The sequence below is a fragment of the Ursus arctos genome, unplaced genomic scaffold (genome assembly GCF_023065955.2).
Source record: "Ursus arctos isolate Adak ecotype North America unplaced genomic scaffold, UrsArc2.0 scaffold_11, whole genome shotgun sequence".
Lineage (NCBI taxonomy): Eukaryota > Metazoa > Chordata > Mammalia > Carnivora > Ursidae > Ursus > Ursus arctos.
The window spans coordinates 48,668,451-48,689,132 of record NW_026622775.1 but is presented as its reverse complement, the minus strand read 5'-3'; the positions used below and the strand labels follow the sequence as shown (position 1 = coordinate 48,689,132).

Genomic DNA, 20,682 nt, shown 5'->3' with positions numbered 1-20,682 from the left:
AATTTGCAATACAAAAAAACCATACAGTGGTAGTTTACAAATTCACCCATATATAAATGGGAACAATTTCCATGTATTCTGTATGTAATTATGTTATGCTTGGTGTTCTGAACCTGGAAAATGATCAAGAATCCAATTGATCACATTTAAGTAACTAAAGCATGTTAAAGGGATATAAAACCTGCAAGTAGTATTTCAATGACTAGGCAACTTCGTATAAAGGGCCAAAGAATAAATATCTTAGGCTTATGCATATCATAAGATTTCTGTTAACAACTACTCAACTCTGCCTATATAACTGAAATCAGCCAAAGACAATACAGTAATAAATGAATATAGCTGTGTTCCAGTACAACTCTACTTACAAAAACAGCTTGTGGGCCTGAGTTGGTGCAGGGGCATCATTTGCCAAGCCCAGGACTCTGGGAACATTTACTAAGGTGAAGAAGGCTCTTATATACTCAACTGTTTTGTAGCCTACCTGAGTTAATGCTCTAGTTGCAAACATATGGTGATTTGCATGGTGTAAAAAAAACCAGGAGGCTAAGGGCTAAGAATTTGTCAGTAAACTTGAAAGTGACAAGAAAAAGAAAGGCTCTCTAGACAGAAATGTCTTTAGAGTTGAAAAGGGCAATTCATTAGCTGATTAGAGCTTGACTGGCTTGAGAATAGCCGACTCCCTTTTTTGTAATTTTCTGTTCATCAATCTTGAGAAGCTTTTGACCTGTGCATTAGGAGGGAGATTCCCAGGCTCACGGCTGACACTACTTACTAAACCTGATGCTTTCCCAATTGTAAATGAATAAATTGGTGTTCCAGTATAAACAAAGGTATCCTGTGATTTTGATTAGCTCAGTCAATCCCCAGTAGCTTAATTAATTCTGGATGAATTGTTAAATTTGTTTCTGAATTTGCATAGCTGAGACCCAGTCTTCTGAAGCTATGAAGAGCTGCCAAAATGAACAGCCAATGTTCAATTCCCCATCTTTCACATCTATTTGCTGCAACATAATAGGGAGACTCTAACTCTGTAAAACTTCATAGTGTAGGCTGATGCTCTGGATCCCAGTTTCAGTTTTATCAGTTAATAGCAGGGTGTTATGGCAAACAGCAATCTCCTTTACCTGAATTGTTTTAATTAGGCAAACAATACTTTTCAGTCTGAAATGCTCAAAAGTCTATCTTACACTGCATGGAGGGAAGAGTTCATTCATTTAGCTCTGACTGACTGTAATCTAAAAAATAGTGAAAATTTTTCAACTTATTAAAGACGGAGCAAATAATGTGCCATTTGATTGACTCTAACATTAACGTCCTGGGGTTTCCTTGAGATGAGTTGAAGGAATGGACACAAGTTAACGTTCTTTCCTTATGTCCGTAATAGCTTTTTAACACACCACTGAACACACTGTTAACATACAGGAAATAGGTAGTGATTAGCTGATTGCTTGGCCCTGACTGACAAATGAGGATTCACAGCAAACTCTTCATGTTAGATTCTTTCCTTCATATGTCTGTGCAATTTTTCCTCCCAATTTACTACATTGAATTCCATTTCTAAATGATCACACCAGAACTTTTAAAAGATTATTAGAAATAGTAATTTATTCAGTTTTTCATGTATTCAGTAATTTAGGCATTTAGAAAATAATATCAAATTTTCTCAAATCACACATGGTGTTTTTTTTATCACAAATTGTACAGGAAAAAGATATTTGATTTCTTCAACATTTCAGTATGTTTTTCATGATTTTTGAAGGTAGGAGAGTGATTATCATTATGTTTAATAGCCGTTTTTTAAGCATGCATGTTAAGTAAAACGTAAAGGGCACATAGTTTGTATGTAAGAGTTGAACTAAAATGGAGCCTAAGTTGCCTCGTGGGTCATGAGCCTGGGTTTTTCTTCTCATGCTTAAGTAATATCTATGAAAATTGAACCAATACAATTTATATAAGCAGTGCCTTTATCAAAGTGATCGTAATTCCTAAACATGGTAAAATGGGGCCTATCTTAACCTACAAATACTTCAATAGCTCTCCACTAGTAGGAACAGGTGTGGCATATCCAGAATTTACTGAAGACCAGGCACAGTAATAAGTATTTTAAAATATCATACCTTATCTTCACAGTATTGTTAAGAGTTAGATACCATCTTTATTGTAAAGATAGAAAAACTGAGACTCACAGAGTTTAAATAACTTGTCAAAAGTCTTCTAAAGAGTGTGCATTAGAAATCAAACTGAGGCAAGCATCCCAGTGGTGTCTCAAATGTGAGTCTTGATGATATTGTCTCTACCCTTGAAGTTTTCCAAATTATAACGTTAAAATTAACTTGATTACTTTGGGTGGCCACCCAGTTCTCTCTGTTGGATACAATTTTTGTTAGGTCAAATTTTGAAGGGAAACTATTATTCATTAGAAAGATTATTTTCCAAGTTGCTAGTGTTATACATATCACTGAAATGAATAGGCTTATTCTTCACGTGTTTCAGTTTAAAATTCAACTGTATATAATTTATTTGAAAGAGAGAAATTAAATAAAATTGAACAGAAAAGTTGAATGGTAATTGCACTACATTTATAAGATCACAGAAGGAATATCAAAATCATTAATAAAAAAAGAAAACATGACTTACATTGTTAACATATAAAATGTCCTGAAGTATTATCAAAATACAGTCCTGTCTATATTGCTGTATTTTTCTTATTACAGAGCTATAAAGAGATTAAAAAATGAAATTCCATTTGCACAAGAACTTTTGCTTCATTGTTGTACAGAAATTCTCTTATTGAAGTCTTTTTTAAAAATATCTTCCCATAACTTTTAAATCCCTCCAATGACAGGAAGAAATGATGTTTTTGTTTTAACTAACTGCTAAATACTTTATTTATGCTTTTGATTTTAAATCCTTCTGTTTTTTTTCAGAACTTGGGCAGAAATAATTCCATTCTCACTGGTATTCTTAGAATTTTCCTGTCTAGCGGCTCTTTTTCTTCAGGATAAACTTAGGAATTTTTTATTCTATTCTATTCTATTCCTCACCAGATTCTTCTCTCCCAATTTAGACCTCTCTCTTTTTTTTTTTCCTCCCTTCTGTTCAGTGCATTAAAGGTATCTTGGTAATATATGCATTGCTACCTCTGTTTTTTTTTTTTTTTTTTTTTTTTTTAATAACACCCAAACACTCTTACACTCTAGGCTTCTGCAAGGCACATGGCTAACTTGGAAACATGAATTGGCAGGGCAAGTTTGTGTAGATGAGGCTTTATTTACTAATGGAGAAGGAAAGTATATATGTGAATTTACACTTTTTTTTCAAGGAATATAAGAATTTCTGTTGCTTCATATTCTTCCGAAGCTTATCACTAGACTTTATAATTTATGCCAGTCTGAAAGTTTTGGCTTAAATTTGCATCTCCCTGATTACACATATTGTTAAATACTTTTTCAGATTTTCCTTAGCCATATGGATTAACTAACTCATAGAATATTTGTTCAAGTCTTTGGTTGGGGTTCTTTGGAATTATCTTTTACTTATTAATTTTTAGGAGATCTTTATTAATTCTCTATATGAGATCTTTGTTAGTTTTATGGATGGCAAGTATCTTTTCCTGCTTGGTGGCTTGCATTTTTGGTCTCTTAAAAGTACATTTTAAGGAACAGATGATCTAAATTATGATGTGGTTAAACTTATAAATCATTTCCCTTGTGGTGAGTTAGTTGTTTGTTTGGTTTGGTTTTTCTGTGCTTTAAAAAATCTTTCTCTGCCCCAGGACTATGAAGATACTCCTTTATATTATCAGGTACTCTTGAAGTAACAAAGTTTAAGGTTAAATTTTAACGCTTATATTGAAACGCCTTCTTGGCTCTCCTTTCCTTCCTGCGTCTTTGAGTTCTCATCTAGAAGCATTTCCCTTCTGCCAGAAGGTTATCCTGCAGAATTTACCTTAAGACAAGTTTACTAGAGATGAACTGTCTTACTGTTTTTAAAAATATATTTAATTTTTATTTATGTGGATAAAATTCTAAGGTTGATTTTATTTTGTTTCATCAAAATACATATCATTTGTTATATGATATAATCTTACTAGCTTCTTGTTCCTATTTTTGCCCGTGATACCAGTTACTGTCCTGTCTCCACTTGCTGTGAAGGCAATCTGTATTTTCTTATTCGCACAATTTTAAGAAGTTTCTTTCTCTTTGATTTTTTTTTCAATTTCACTACTAAGTGTCTAGGTGTAGATTATTGTAGTTTTTCACTTGCTTTGCTAAACATTCGATGATCTTCAATCTATTGATTGGTGTCTTTCAACATTTATGGAAAATCCTCAGGTACTATTTCTTCAAATATTACCTCTGTTTCATTTTTTTTGTTTGCTTTATCCCTCTGGGGGCTCCACATAAACCTCTTTTTGTTACCCTCACCTGTATTTTCAAATCTTCATCCTTCTATGTTTCATTCTGTAATGTTTCTTTTAATCTCTTCCCTAGTTTAGTAATTATCTTTTCTGCTGTGTCTAATCTGTTCTTAAGCATATCAGTTTAATTCTTAATTTCAGTTATTACATTTTTCTACTTATATAATTTCTATTTGGCCCTTTCATGAATTTATAATGTTTATAGATTGTATATTTAAGGTCTTTGTCAAATTTTCTACACTGATTTTATTTTCATAAACAATATATTTTATAATCCTTGTGGGTTTATTACCATTGAATGCTCTTTCTGCTCATTCTCATCATGCTGTCTTCTGTCTCTGTATGCCCTGTTATCCTTGACTGTTTGCTGGACATTTTATTTTAAGAATTGTTTATAATGATGATTAGATGACTAGGATGACATTATTTTACTATAGAGGGGAAGATTTTATATTTTACGAGATACCCAGATAAAAGGGAGCTACAGTCCATGCTATTCACTTGCAGAGTGAGGCATCTTAAAGTCCTAGCACAGAGAAGTCCATTAGCACACCTATCCCATCTGCCTGGAGGAACAAAAAGCCGCCAAAGGGCATTTAAGCCTCAGTCATCTTCTCAAGATGGAAAAATTCCCAAAGCACTGTGTGACTGGAGCTGCAATCTTAAGTCTCTAAGTTACAGTTCTCTTCAAGATATAGACTGGGCAGTTCTTCACTGTCTTGTTATCTCTTTCATGAGATAAGAATGGAAAAGAATACATCTTTCATTTTCATCTATTCTTTTAAAAATATTATTTGTATTTATTCCTGATTTGCTTGTAGTTTGTTTGTTGCTATGTTACTTCTTTGGTGGAAAAGTTAGTCCAAATTATCCAATCCATTGCTACCAAGGAATGTTTCTAGATCTCTTTTTACATTTATTTTTATTTTTGCAATGCACATTCTAATATAAGCATACAATAGTGTGCAGATAAGCAATTAGTATAAAATTTCAAGACATTTTATCATAATAAATTAGTGTATATCTTGACATGTCTAAATTAGGTAAACATTAACATTTATTTTAAAATCACCTATTTCTTGACAGAAGATACCATCAGAATATTCTAGTTAGTTAAGGAGTGTGTCATTGAATAAGTGTGGTTTTATTATGAGAATAACTAAGTATTCCACTTGGGATTTCTAAGTGTCATTTGTGTGTGTGTGTGATGCATTTCTGACTTAAGTATTTTATTTTACCTGTTTTTAATTATCAATTACTTTTAATGTAGTTGAGAAGGGAAAAATACATGTAATTTGAAAATGTTACTGATAAAATTTCATTCCTATAATAGTAGTTATAAGCATGATTAGGGCAATAAGATTATGACACTAGTATTCAAATATTCAACATAAGTATGTACTTAGGAGCTTCAAAAGAACAGAATCTGTTTATGATAAATTACATTTTTCTGATGATTTTTAAAAGAATTGATTTTTAGTCAAAGTTACTAAAATCATCTTCTTTTTAATTCATGTTTCACAAAGATTCATATTATTTTATTCCTTTTTTTGTACTATTTTTAGAACATATACTATTTTTACCCATGTTCCTATTACTATTTCTATCACCTAGTTGCTATTGGAATAAATGCTTCATAAATACTTACCTGCTGTGGTTGAGGTTGTACTCTACTGTACTTTTCTCTCTGGCTTCAGATTTGGCTTGAAGAGACTTACAATTTTTCATCACTTTGAAAGCAAGCTCTTAATATTCCTCTAAGTCAAGTTGTGAAAATGAGGAAGTGCAGAAAGGGTTCCACAGGGAGACACTATTTTACTTGCCTCTTCCCTTTCCCAAGTAGCCAAAAGAAAAAGCTGATGTAGAAATGGCATTAGTAGTCTTCATAACGTGAGATTAGAGGAAACACCACAGCTAGGGCTCTGATTTCTTTCCTTGGATGCTGAAAGGTCCTCCAATAGGAAGCAAAGCTTATAGGTCAAAAGAAGTACTGAAGTGTTTCAAAAAACTGAGTACCATCTGTTATACCTAGTCTATGTGTTTTATGTTTTTATCTTTGTTCAAGACATCAACTGACTCTTGATATCATGTGATACATGATTTTACTTAAAGAAGACTTCATAAATGCATTATCATTGGAGCTGAAAGAATGGAGGACGGTACGAAAATCGTAGATCGTATTCTCTGCAAAGCAGTTGTCTGTACATAACTCACATAAGATGTGGATAGTATGCTATAGAATGAAATATGCTATCATTAATGTATATCTATGAAAATGTAGATTAATACTAATTAATAAGAAATTAAATTTTCAATATTTTTTCTGGGAACTCATTTCTAAAGTGACAACTATGAACACTAAATATACACAAACGCTCAGAGACAACCAACCTGTTCTAATAGCTCTTAAAAGAAATCTTAAATTGGCTTATAAATTGGTTTGTAGTTATTGTTTTAGGATGTTAATGCATTTCTAGAAATGATCACCATTTCTTTATAAAACATAAATCCGACTATGCTTTATGTGTACTTTCTTCACCATTAAAGCATGTTTGGTGAAATTTAAAATATAAGAGTAATAGTGTTTAATGTTAGTGTGTGAGATTAAATCTTTACTTTTTAATAGCTATTAGAAAGACTAGTAAAGGTAAGCATGACAATTTTGTAGATAAAAGACATCTTGCTGCTATATTTATTTAAGGAAAAAAAGCACTCGAATTTGAGAAGTAGCAAGTGAACATAATTGGCTTTGTGTATGTAGTTCTATATGATATATTAGGGAAGAGGAGAAATGTATATGTAGCATGAAATATGCAGGAAAAAATTCTAAAGAGTTTTCAAAATACATATCATTATTTAATAATACATATCACTGAGATAGTTTTAAAAATAATTTTAAAATGTAATTTCCAAATTAAAGAGAAACTTCTTTACTGTGCAAGTTAATATGCCTTGGGTGAATAGGAATTCTTATTTCTCATTATGTATCCTCTCAAAAAAAATTACATTTTAGAAAGATGTCCCACATTGTTATGCCAAATCTTAGCATTTATTCTAACATGTTCATATTATCTAATTAGCATTATTAATGTATAACTACCAAAAGCACAACTAATTTGAATGGCCCGGGACCTAATACCAGATGCAAGAGGTTAGTGAAGAGATTCCAAGGTGACTTAGTAGCAACTGTATTTCTAAATGTCAGAATAGCCAATGCTAATATGCTGATATTAGAACCAGATGTCCCATTATTTCTTACATGATTTTATGAGAAACCAGAAGCTGGAATTCAGAAATGTTAATGAAAAATTATTAATAATCCTTATAATACTCTACACAATGTTATTACTTTTATAATTCTCCCTTTTTCTCTAAGTTTGTAATATTAAAAAAAAAAAAAAAAAGACCTAGGGATGCCTGGGTGGCTCAGTTGGTTAAGTGTCCATCCAGCTCTTGACTTCAGCACAGGTCATGACCTCAGGGTTGTGAGATTGAGCCCCATGTCAGGCTCCATCTTCAGTGTGGAGTCTGCTTGAAATTCTTTCTCTCCCTCTTCCTCTGCCCCTACCCCCCTCGCTCTCTGTCTCAAATAAATAAATAAAATCTTAAAAAAAAAAAAAAAGACCTAAAGAAACATTGTGTCTGCAAATTTCAAATGTTTTCTATGCTTAATTGGCCAAATGTATTTTAGTGATTTTATAGAAAGAAAGAAAGAAAGAAAGAAAGAAAGAAAGAGTATGAGTATTAAAGAAAAGAAGATTAAGCATATTGCCTATGTTCTTATTGCTCAAGAAACATTGAAATAAAACGTGAATATGGATAAATGTCATTAGGGAACATTAGGCTGCCAATACAAATGAATGAGCAAATACCATGTTACCCATCTGTATCATTTCTATAAATGATGTCATGATGAAAAGAATAAACTTGGGCTGAGTCTCTCTCATAGGGTTTTTCAATTTCAAAGGCATGCCCACCCTCTTCTTTGACAACACAAAACACTGCTGCCTTAAGTCATTAAGGCTTTTAGATTTAGACACTAGATCTTATACAACAAGTAAGAGTCAGTTTATTTCATTTATATTCATCAGCTAATGGTGTGACAGACAGGGTTTATGACAACAGAGATCATTTAACATTAATGCTTAAGATGTGCATGTGGGGGATTGTATGTTCAATCCTGGTCTTCCAATACAAAAATATATGCCATTTTTGACATGACAACTTGTGATGGTACCAGAAAGTAAAGTAACTGTTTACTGAATAGTTACATTCTATAAAATGTATTTGATTGGCATTTCTCTTTTTTCTCAAGAGGACATAGGTTTCAGAAAGAGAGAAGAAGAAGGTAGAATGGTGAAAGGAAAGGAGAGGGCTTTGCAGAGGAGACAGCAAAGATCGCACCTAATGCTTATTTATTGCAAATTAAAAGTCACTACTTTTCTATACTCAACACCCCCATGAAAAATAGTATCAATCACAGCAAAGAAACAAAAGACAATCATTGTCCCCCCTCACCCTATCCCCATGGAAATTTCATTTCAGAATACTGATCTGTGATGTTCTACCCTGCCTAAGACTGAGCAAAGACAAAATGTAAAACTCATTCAGTGTAGAAAAGTTAGTGTCTGTGAATATCAGCTGATGAGTACTAATGGGAAGCTTCACATGGATGAAAACTGGTAGGATCATCTAATCATCTCTCATGATAATCCACAATGACAGACTTGTTAATTCCCATAATTGGTAAAGATTGTCTGAAAACAGAAAAGGAAAGCCAGATCCAGATTACAAATTGTATTTTCTGGTTTGGCATAATTATTAGGAGAAATGTGTTGAATAGTTAAAAATATTATATTTAACTTTAAAATTTAAGGATCAGGAAGCAACGGTACTGTACCAACATTGTCGGACTGATAAAGGCAGCTGACAGCATTTCACGTAATTGCTGTTTGGTTGGTGAACTTCAGTTTTTCCTCCGTCAACTTCCCAAATAAATCTTATCCCTTTAGAGTCAATTTATGTTTCCCAGCATAATGATGCATTTTACCCATTCAGCTATGCTAGTGTTCTCTGAAGCCAGCCAGCAATGATCTCACCTCACCTACAATATAAATCTATCAGTGAATAAACAACATCATTTTTATCTCAATGCCGATGACACACTACATGTCGATTTGGCAGTTAAATAATTTATATCTCTTTTGGGTGCAATCTGCCAGGCTTATTATAACTCTACTTCTGATATTCATTTCATGTTTAATAGTTCTTTGCCTCATGAGGATGCTTGTCAATCAATTAAATTGAAATGTCATTCTGACCTTTTATTGGAAACAATTTATCCCTTTTTTTCATTTCATCACAAGCTTTTTTCCATTTTATTCAAACTAAAAACCTTAATTACTAGTTTTCAGAAACTTTATACTAATTAACCTTATAAAATTACATGCTCATCAACATTACTGACACTCTGTCTTTACAGAGGTTATCCAGTTGAGTCTGCCTGAAGATCAGAAACTGAGTATTACAGCGGCAACCGTGGGACAAAGTGCTGTTCTGAGCTGTGCCATTCAGGGGGCACTGAGACCCCCCATCATCTGGAAAAGGAACAATATTATTCTAAATAATTTAGATTTGGAAGACATCAATGTGAGTACATAAGTAGACATTGCTTTATGTGTGCGTATTTCACGTGATATATTCCAGACTTCGTGAAGTCTGAGGAGCTTAATGAATATTGGATGTGGAGTAGAAGAGAATTATTGGAACATTGTCATATCCACACCACTGACTGGGAGGTGCCCTATAGATCATTTGAAATTATCCAGATCACTTGTGTGGATGTGGTAAGCAGGTTAGGTAGCACTGTGTTAGTAGGATCATATCAACTTAAGCCAATTCTGTCTGATTGTCAGAATTTCTACAATTATCAAAAATTTATCTTTATGTATTTGCTATTATGGTTGAGCAACAGTCTAAAGCTTGTGAGGTGTTAGAGATTGGGAAAAGGCAGGTTTTGCTTCAAATACTTCATAATGTATTAGAAGTAATAAACATTAATCAAGCAACAAATGGTGTATTTTTCTAGAATGAAATTAGAATAAATTTCTCCACTCAGGTTCACTCCTAGAAATTCAGAATCTTAAACTCAATTTGAAAGGGTACAGCTTTGAAAATGAAACAGAAACAGGGTACTCATCTGTTCCTTCTGTGCTATGTGTTCCAAGTGAGGGTTAAAAAGTATACATCTCCTGGGGAGTTAAGATGGCGGAGGAGTAGGGGACCCCTTTTTCAGCCAGTCCCCTGAGTCGAGTTGGATAGGTACCAGACCAGCCTGAACATCCACGGAATCAGCCTGAGATGCAGGAAGATACATCTGGATCTCTACAAATGAACATCTCCAGCACTGAGTATTGAGGTACCAAGCGAAGATCCGTGAAACCGCGCACAGATATTGGAAGATAAACAGAAGGGGAGGGAGCCGCTGCGTTCGGGCACCGTGACGCAGTAGCCACCTGCACAGGGGAGCGGGCAGATTCGTGGACCGCCACCCGCGAGACAGCAGACTGAGACCGTGAGCCGGGGAACGTGTGCCACCAGACTGAAACGGAGCTCCAGTGTGCTGACTGGAACCAGATTGAGACCAGGAGCTCCGGAGCATGCGGGGTGGCTGGCAATATTAGAAACACAAAGGTCAGAGACACACCAGCCCTGGAAGTGAGGGCTGGGACCCTGGGTGTGGGGCACACATCCTGGGACAATGCAGGGTTGAGCAGCACTAACAGAATCAGAGTTAAAGTGGCCAGTTCATCAGTGGAGAACAGTCCGCGATCCCTCTGTTCTGAGACAGAGGCTGAGATTCAGCCACTGCTGCTCTGACTCTCAGAAGAGGCACAGCAAACCGCCAGGGAAGCCTCCAGAGAACAAAAGCCTGGAAATACCAGCTAACAGTGTGCCCATACCCATCCCCCCTTGCAGGGGACACAGAGACTCTACCCAAAGAGGGTTGCCTGAGTATAGGCGCGGCAGACCCCTCCCCCAGAAGGCAAGCTGAAAAATCAAGAAGCCCACATCCCTAAGATCCCTATAAAACAAGGGTGCACTGCCTGGGTCCCGGTCAATAATTTGGGCTCTGGACAACCCCGCAACCTCTCCTCATCAGAATGACGAGAAGGAGAAATCCCCCCCCCCCCCAGGAAAGAAAAGACAATGAGTCTGTGGCCTCTTCCACAGAACTAATTTATATGGATATAACCAAATTATCAGAAATGGAATTCAGAGTAACAATGGTCAAGATGATGTGTAGACTTGAAAAAAGTATTAATGAAAATGTTAATGAGAATACAGAATCTCTAAGGGCGGAAATGAGAGTGAATCTGGCAGAAATTAAAAATTCTATGAGCCAAATGCAGTCAAAACTAGAGGCTCTGACTGCCAGGGTGAATGAGGCAGAAGAACGTATCAGCGAATTGGAGGATGGGTTAGTAGAGGGAAAAGCTAAAATAGAATCTGGACTCAAAAAAATCCATGCTCAGGAATGTAGGTTAGGGGAGATTACTGACGCAATGAAGCATTCCAATGTCAGAATCATTGGCATCCCCGAGGGGGTGGAGTAAAACAGAGGTCTAGAAGAGATATTTGAACAAATTGAAGCTGAAAACTTCCCTAATCTAGCAAGGGAAACAAACATTCATGTCCAAGAGGCAGAGAGGACCCCTCCCAAGCTCAACCACGACAAACCTACACCATGTCACGTCATAGTGCAATTCGCAAATGTTAGATCCAAGGATACAGTATTGAAAGCGGCCAGGGCAAAGAAATTTTTCACATACCAAGTCAAAGGTATCAGAATTACATCAGACCTGTCTACACAGACCTGGAATGAGAGAAAGGGTTGGGGGGGGGGCATTTTTAAAGCTCTTTCAGAGAAAAACATGCAGCCAAGGATCCTTTATCCAGCAAGGCTGTCATTCAGAATTGATGGGGAAATAAAGACCTTCCAGAATCGCCAGTCATTGACCAATTTTGTAACCACGAAAGCAGCCCTACAGGAGATATTAAGGGGGGTTCTATAAAAGTAAAAAGGCCCCAAGAGTGAAACAGAACAGAAAGTCACAATCTATAGAAACAAAGACTTTACTGGCAACATGGCATCATTAAAACCGTATCTCTCAATAATCAGTCTCAATGTAAATGGCCTAAATGCTCCCATAAATACCACAGGGTTGAAGATTGGATAAAAAGACATGACCCATCCATTTGCTGTCTACAAGAGACTCATTGTGAACCTGAAGATACATTCAGACTGAAAGTGAAGGGATAAATACCATCTTTCATGCCAAAAGACCTCAAAAGAAGGCTGGGGTAACAATTCTCATATCAGACAGATTGGATTTTAAACTAAAGCCTATAGCGAGAGACACAGAAGGGCACTATATTATTCTTAAAGGATGTATCCAACAAGTGGATATGACAATTATAAATATATATGCCCCCAACAGAGGAGCAGCAAGACACAAGCCAACTCTTAACCACAATAAAGGGACATAGAGATAAAAATACATTAATAGTAGGGGACCTCAAACTCCACTATCAGCAATAGACAGATCACCTAAGCAAGAAATGAGCAAAGAAATAAGAGCTTTGAATGCCATTTTGACGAGTTGGACGTCATAGATATATAAAGAACACTACACCCCAGAACCAAAGAATACTCATTCTATTCTAATGCCCATGGAACATTCTCAAGAATAGACCATGTTCTGGGTCACAAAACAGGTCTCAACCGATACCAAAAGACTGAAATTATTCCCTGCATATTCTCAGACCACAACGCTCTGAATTTGGAACTCAACCACAAGGAAAAATTTGGAAGAAACTCAAACACTTGGAGACTAAGAACCATCCTGCTCAGGAAGGATTCAATAAACCAGGAAATCAAAAATCAATTTAAACAATTTATGGAGACCAATGAGAATGAAAACACAACGGTCCAAAACCTATGGGATACTGCAAAGGCAGTCCTAAGGGGGGAATACATAGCCATCCAAACCTCACTCAAAAGAATAGAAAAATTTAAAAAGCAGTTTTTATATTCTCACCTCAAGAAGCTGGAACAGCAACAGAGGGACAGTCCTAATCCACGTACGAGGAAGCAGTTGACCAAGATTGAGCAGAAATCAATGAATTAGAAACCAGGAGTACAGTAGAGCAGATCAACAGAACTAGAAGCTGGTTCTTTGAGAGAATTAATAAAATTGACAGACCACTGGCAAGACTTATCCAAAAGAATAGAGAAAGGACCCAAATTAATAAAATTATGAATGAAAAAGGAGAGGTCACAACTAACACCAATGAAATTGGAAGGATTATTAGAAACTTTTATCAACAACTTTATGACAATAAATTAAGCAATCTGAAAAAATTAGAGGCCTTCCTGGAAGCCTATAAATTACCAAGACTGAAATAGGAAGAAATTGATTTTTTAAACAGGCCAATTAATTATGAAGAGATTGAGTCAGTGATAAACAACCTTCCAAAAAACAAAACTCCAGGCCCGGATGGTTTTCCTGGGGAACTCTACCAAACATTCAAAGAAGAAATAATACCTAACTCCTATAGCTATTTCAAAAAATAGAAACAGAAGGAAAGCTACCAAACTCACTCTATGAGGCCAATATTACCTTGATCCCCAAACCAGGCAAAGACCCCCTCAAAAAGGAGAATTACAGACCGATTTCCCTAATGAATATGGATGCCAAAATCCTCAACAAGATCCTGGCTAATAGAATCCAACAGTACATTAAAAGGATTATCCATCATGACCAAGTGGGATTCATCCCTGGGATGCAAGGGTGGTTCAACATTCGCAAATCTACCAGTGTCTTATATTTTATCCAGAAAGAAAAATTCAAAAATCATATGATTCTCTCAATAGATGCAGAAAAAGCATTTGACAAAATACAGCATCCTTTCCTGATTAAAACCCTTCAGAGTGTAGGGATAAAGGGTACATTCCTCAATCTCATAAAAACCATCTATGAAAAGCTTACAGCAAATATCATTCTCAATGGGGAAAAGCTGGAAGCCTTTCCCTTAAGATCAGGAACACGACAAGGATGCCCACTCTCGCCACTATTATTCAACATAGTACTAGAAGTCCTTGCAACAGCAATCAGACAATAAAAAGGGATAAAAGGTATTCAAATCGGCAAAGAAGAAGTCAAACTGTGTCTCTTCACAGATGACATGATACTCTATATGGAAAACTCAAAAGAATCCACTCCCAAACTATTAAAAGTTGTAGAGCAATTCAGTAATGTGGCGGGATACGAAACCAATGCTCAGAAAACAGTTGCATTTCTATACACGAATAATGAGACTGAAGAAAGAGAAATTAGGGAATCCATCCCATTTACAATAGCACCAAAAACCATATGTTACCTTGGAATTAACTTAACCAGAGATGTAACGGATCTATATTCTAGAAACTATAAATCACTCTTGAAAGACATTGAAGAAGACACAAAGAGATGGAAAAATATTCCATGCTCATGGATCGGAAGAATCAACATAGTTAAAATGTCCATGCTACCCAGAGCAATCTACACTTTCAATGCTATCCTGATCAAAATACCGATGACATAATTTTCAAAGAACTGGAACAAATAGTCCTCAAATTTGTATGGAACCAGAAAAGGCCCCGAATCGCCAAGGAACTGTTGAAAAGGAAAAACAAAGCTGGGGGCATCACAATGCCGGATTTCAAGCTGTACTACAAAGCTGTGATCACCAAGACAGCATGGTACTGGCACAAAAACAGACACATAGACCAATGGAACAGAATAGAGAACCCAGAAATGGACCCTCAGCTCTTTGGGCAACTAATCTTTGATAAAGCAGTAGAAAACATCCGGTGGAAAAAAGACAGTCTCTTCAATAAAATGGTGCTGGGAAAATTGGACAGCTACATGCAAAAGAATGAAACTTGACCACTCTCTCACACCATACACAAAGATAAACTCCAAATGGATGAAAGACCTCGATGTGAGACAGGAATCCATCAAAATCCTAGAGAAGAGCATAGGCAGCAACCTCTACGACATTGGCCAAAGCAACCTTTTTCATGACACATCTCCAAAGGCAAGAGAAACAAAAGATAAAACGAACTTGTGGGACTTCATCGAGATAAAAATCTTCTGCACAGCCAAGGAAATAGTCAAAAAAACTAAGAGGCAGCCCACAGAATGAGAGAAGATATTTGCAAATGACACTACAGATAAAAGACTGGTATCAAAGATCTACAAAGAACTTCTCAAACTCAATAAGTGAGAAACAAATAAACAAATCAAAAAATGGGCAGAAGATATGAACAGACACTTTTCCAATGAAGACATACAAATGGCTAACAGACACATGAAAAAATGTTCAAAATCATTAGTCATCAGGGAAATTCAAATCCAAACCACACTAAGATACCACCTTATGCCAGTTAGAATGGCAAAAATTGACAAGGCAAGAAACAACAATTGCTGGAGAGGATGTGGAGAAAGGGGATCCCTCCTACATCGTTGGTGGGAACGCAAGTTTGTATAGCCACTCTGGAAAACAGTGTGGAGGTCCCTTAAAAAGTTAAAAATTGAGCTACCCTGTGACCCAGCCATTGCAGTACTGGGTATTTACCCCAAAAATACAGACATAGTGAAGAGAAGGGCCATATGCACCCCAATGTTCATTACAGCATTGTCCACAATAGCTAAATTGTGGAAGGAGCTGTGATGCCCTTCAACAGATGACTGGATTAAGAAGATGTGGTCCATTTATACAATGGAATATTATTCCGCTATCAAAAAGAATGATTTCTCAACATTTGCTGCAACATGGACGGCACTGGAGGAGATAATGCTAAGTGAAATAAGTCAAGCAGAGAAAGACAATTATCATATGGTTTCTCTCATCTATGGAACATAAGAACTAGGAATATCGGTAGGAGAAGAAAGGGATAAAGAAAAGGAGGGTAATTAGAAGGGGGAATGAAGCATGAGAGACTATGGACTCTGAGAAACAAACTGAGGGCTTCAGTGGGGAGGGGGTGGGGGAATTGGATAGGCTGGTGATGGGTAGTAAGGAGGGCACGTATTGCATGGTGCACTGGGTGTTATATGCAACTAATGAATCATGGAACTTTACATCAGAAACCAGGGATGTACTGTATGGTGACTAACATAATATAGTAAAACATAAAAAAAAAAAAAAAGTATACATCTCCCTAGATGATGAAAAGAAGTAAAAATAGTGTATTATGGGATGCCTGTGGAAATGATGTAGGGCAATCCTTCATGTTAGTGATTCTGGAATTTTATGATCTCTATGCACATAAATTTTAGTTTTTTTTAAATTATTGCTCATCACCTATTCACTCATTCTCTGTCGCTTCATAAAGAACCTCTAAAACACAGGTCTAAGAGAGTCATTTCTGTTTAATGTCCTCAAATGATTCACAACGGAAGCTTTCCAATTTTAATGTTTTTGTTTAATAATTTTTTTCTAAATTTGCTTACATCCGTGAAATTTCTTCAGGGAGTACATGGAGAATAATATTTAATTCTTAAGATATCAAGACACTGTGCATTAGAGTAGGTATAATCTCAGCAGCATTCAACAATCTTTGAGAGGCATGGGTTTGCTTATATGTTGTTATGTCTACATTTTACCTTTTATTTTCTACTTTCATTCCTACTATCAAGTTTTCCACTGTTATGTCCAGAGACCCATCTATTCTATGGTGCTATGGTTTGATTACCTCAAAATAAGCTCATTTGAATTGTTTCAGTAAGGAAGGGTATGTTATGAGTAATCTTTGGAAAAATTGTAAAAGTAGGCACATTCTTGTGCCTGTATCTTGTAAACAATTTTGTGTATTTCCTAACTTCTGACTCTGTTCTAAAAACTTGAAATTTCTAAGAAAATGACTGTAGATAAGTTAGGTATCCAAAATATATGTAAGCGTTAGATAAATTCTGGCATCAATAAATTGGATTTTTATTGGTTACGTTTCATAGAGCAGATAAATTTTGAGAATTTTAAGAACATTTTTAAGATTTAGAAAGTTTCAATTTCATTACAGGTCATATTTAAATAAGTTGGACAAATGTTCATAACCTATAGTATACATATAACTACCAGCATTCCAAATGAAACTGCAGGGATAACTTTGAAAGGCATATTTATTTAATTTCCCAATATACTACTGGTGTTTTCATTTAAACACATTTACCAATATAACCAAAGTGTGAAGTAAAAGGTATAAAATATTACTCATTGTGTTTTGTTTTATACTTACTTCTGCTTAAAGTCTGCTATAAAATAAGGACTTCGCTATGTAAATATCTACCTATATCCATCTATCCATCTGTATATAGAATTTATAATTTATTTTAGTTAATTAACTATATAGTTATATATATAACTGCATTAAATATAATAAACTATTATATAGTCAGCCATGTATTAGAGTATATATAGTATTATATTTATTATATAAGTTTATTATATAATAAATTTATTATAATAAATGTATTGTATTATATAATAAATATATGTTATATAATAAACTATTATATAATAAATTTATTATATAAATTTAACATGTAAATTTATTATATAAATAATTTGTTATAATAAATAGTTTATTATTATTATTATATAGTTTATTATATATATGTGTGCATAGAGAGAGAGTCAGTACTGTCTCTAGTGGACATCTGATGTGTCATCTGATTACTCAACATCTTTTGAACAACCCTTCAAATATTTTGGCGGTGCTTTGGTTCTTTGTGTTCCCAAGCCAGAAATCAAAGTCTTACTTAATTAGCCTTCTTTGCAGTTAGGGAGCAGATATGTGAATAAGGCTCTAACAAAGACACTGCTGAATAAGACTTCATTATGTAAGCAAGAACAGGGAATACCAGGTGCTTTACAGAATTCACTCTCTGCATCCATCCTTCCTTCCTGGTGAGTGCTGTGCAGCAGATCCTACTTGCAAGGACATCAGTGATAAAAGTTCTGGAGTTGATCAGTGTTCAGCTTCAGTCTCAACATGTGGCTTGTACTTTTTTCTTGGTTTCTCATTCCCTAAGGATGACACTCTGTTCTGGGTATCCTATGACCTGCGTAATATCTTCATCAAATGGCATTCCTGCTTAAAACTAGCTAGAATGGGTTCTATTGTTTGCCTCTAAGAATGTTCTCCAAATAATTTTATGGGTTTAATGTGTTAAGAAACATCTATGATTATATCTTCTTAAAATGTATGTTTCATCATTAGCTATAGATTTTGGATGTGTTGAAAGATCAAGATGACCTTACTAATGTAAAATTCATTCTTTGTTTATAAGCAAAGAGGACTTTTGAAACTTCCAGAGATGAGTCAGTTTTATACCCAATTAGTATATATTTATTCCCACAAGAGTGGGTTTAAGTCCCATTAAATTATGTAAGATTAAAATTATAAGTGCTTTTCATGTCAAAAGTAGTCGATGACAATTTTCCATATTCTTTCTGATTCTTTAATATATATTTGGTAGGAGTTAATATGTATTTACCTAGGCAATACATAAATACTTTCTGATTGCAAAAGATTAAAATAATATAGATGTATTTTTAAAAGCATAATTATCCCTCCTTTTTTATATCCATTTGTTCCCATTCTTAATTGCAGAAGAAATCCTGTATGTTTTTAATCTCCCTCCCGTGCATTGTAAATACAATTTTATTTATTTAGTAGGATAGATTCATATTAATTCTCATTATGTCACTATTTAATTATCTTATTAGGCCTCAAGACAACTTCGTGGAATAGGGAAGCTTTTTTTTTTTTTTAAAAACAGGACATCTTACCCTCATTTACATATGTGGGGATTTATGCTAACAGAGTTGTTCACCCAAGGCTATTGAGTGAATAAGTGGTACAGATGGAATGTTTATATGGCATGATTGACTCCAATTCTTGAGTTTGACCACTGCATGGAAGTGAGATGGACTGTCATTTTTTGCTACCCTTTGCAAAAAGTATCTCAAATAATTCTGGCCCCTATACATTACTAGTAGCTTTTATATTCTCTGCTCTTATCTGTGGTTAGAAGCCTTTCATTTGACCTGTCTTATGTTTTATACCAAATGAATAAAAGAACACTACTGAACTACCAGAGGCAGTGATACAGTGGTTTGCAAGATGGGCTGGGGATTCAGATGGTCTGGATTCCAATTAACAGTCAGTTTCTTGGGAGTGATGTGTCTTCAATTATTTAACCTGCCTATGCCCACCTTCCATATCTGTAAATTGAAGATAACACTACAATGAACTCATTTTTGCATGAGAACTAATGAGAAAAAGGATTTTAAAACCGGTAACACTCTACAAGTCATAGTGTAAATGTTCAGTTAAAGTAGGTTCTTTCGTTTCTTTTCTCTCTTGTCCTCCTCCCCAACTCTTCCTCTTTCTTCTCTTCTTCCTAGTATAGGTTTCAACAGCACAGAAACACTCAACCTACCTAAAGCAACAGGAATTCAATGTTAGAACACATATGGTAATATGAGAGTTTGGGAACTAACAGGAAGTGCCCCCACCAAATTTGTTCCAGTTATAGTCACTGAAACTGGAAGATTTTTTTCTTTTTTTCAATTCAGTGCAGATTTAGGAATCATGCTGACTTCGCTTCCTATTAGCAGTCTTGTATTAATCTCTGCTTTAAAGATATGCCATTAAATTCACTCAGCTACTATATATTCATATATTTTCCCTTGTATATGTGTCCTCAGTCCTCTTTCTGCATAAGTTCCTCCAAACAATCATTGGTTTACTTTCATTGTCCTGCTTTGGGTGGAACTTGGCACACAAACTACATTTCTGGCATGATTGTGATTGAGCCTGAGTCCTAATCCTGGTCTGATGAGTTATGACCAGGGGATGGAGACGAGGAGCTGTGAGGTTTAGAACATGACTATTCTGTTAACCTTGCTTCTCTTGAGCTGGTTCTTAGATTCCAATCCTAGTTTTGCCGCTTATTAGCTCTGCAATCACAGCAAATTGATTGAACCAATTTGTTACAGCCTCTTCATCTATAAAAGGAGGGATTGTCATAAAATTCAATGATGCATACCAGGTTGAACATAAAATATAAGTTATTTATTTTATCACTATCCGTAGCTTAATTCAATATGGCATTGTTGATCATGCTTAATAACAAATGTAAAGCCCTATG

General features: G+C 35.2%; 1 protein-coding gene across 4 annotated transcripts in view; it reads left to right on the top strand.

Moving 5' to 3' along the window:
- FSTL5 (follistatin like 5) overlaps window positions 1-20,682 on the top strand; it is a 701,705-nt gene that overhangs the window by 465,289 nt on the left and 215,734 nt on the right. For all 4 annotated transcript variants that reach the window (XM_026499588.4, XM_026499587.4, XM_057310158.1 and 1 more), the window contains exon 7: window positions 9,903-10,069. In XM_026499588.4, coding sequence (XP_026355373.1) covers window positions 9,903-10,069 — 167 coding nt within the window. The remainder of the gene's footprint in view (window positions 1-9,902; window positions 10,070-20,682) is intronic.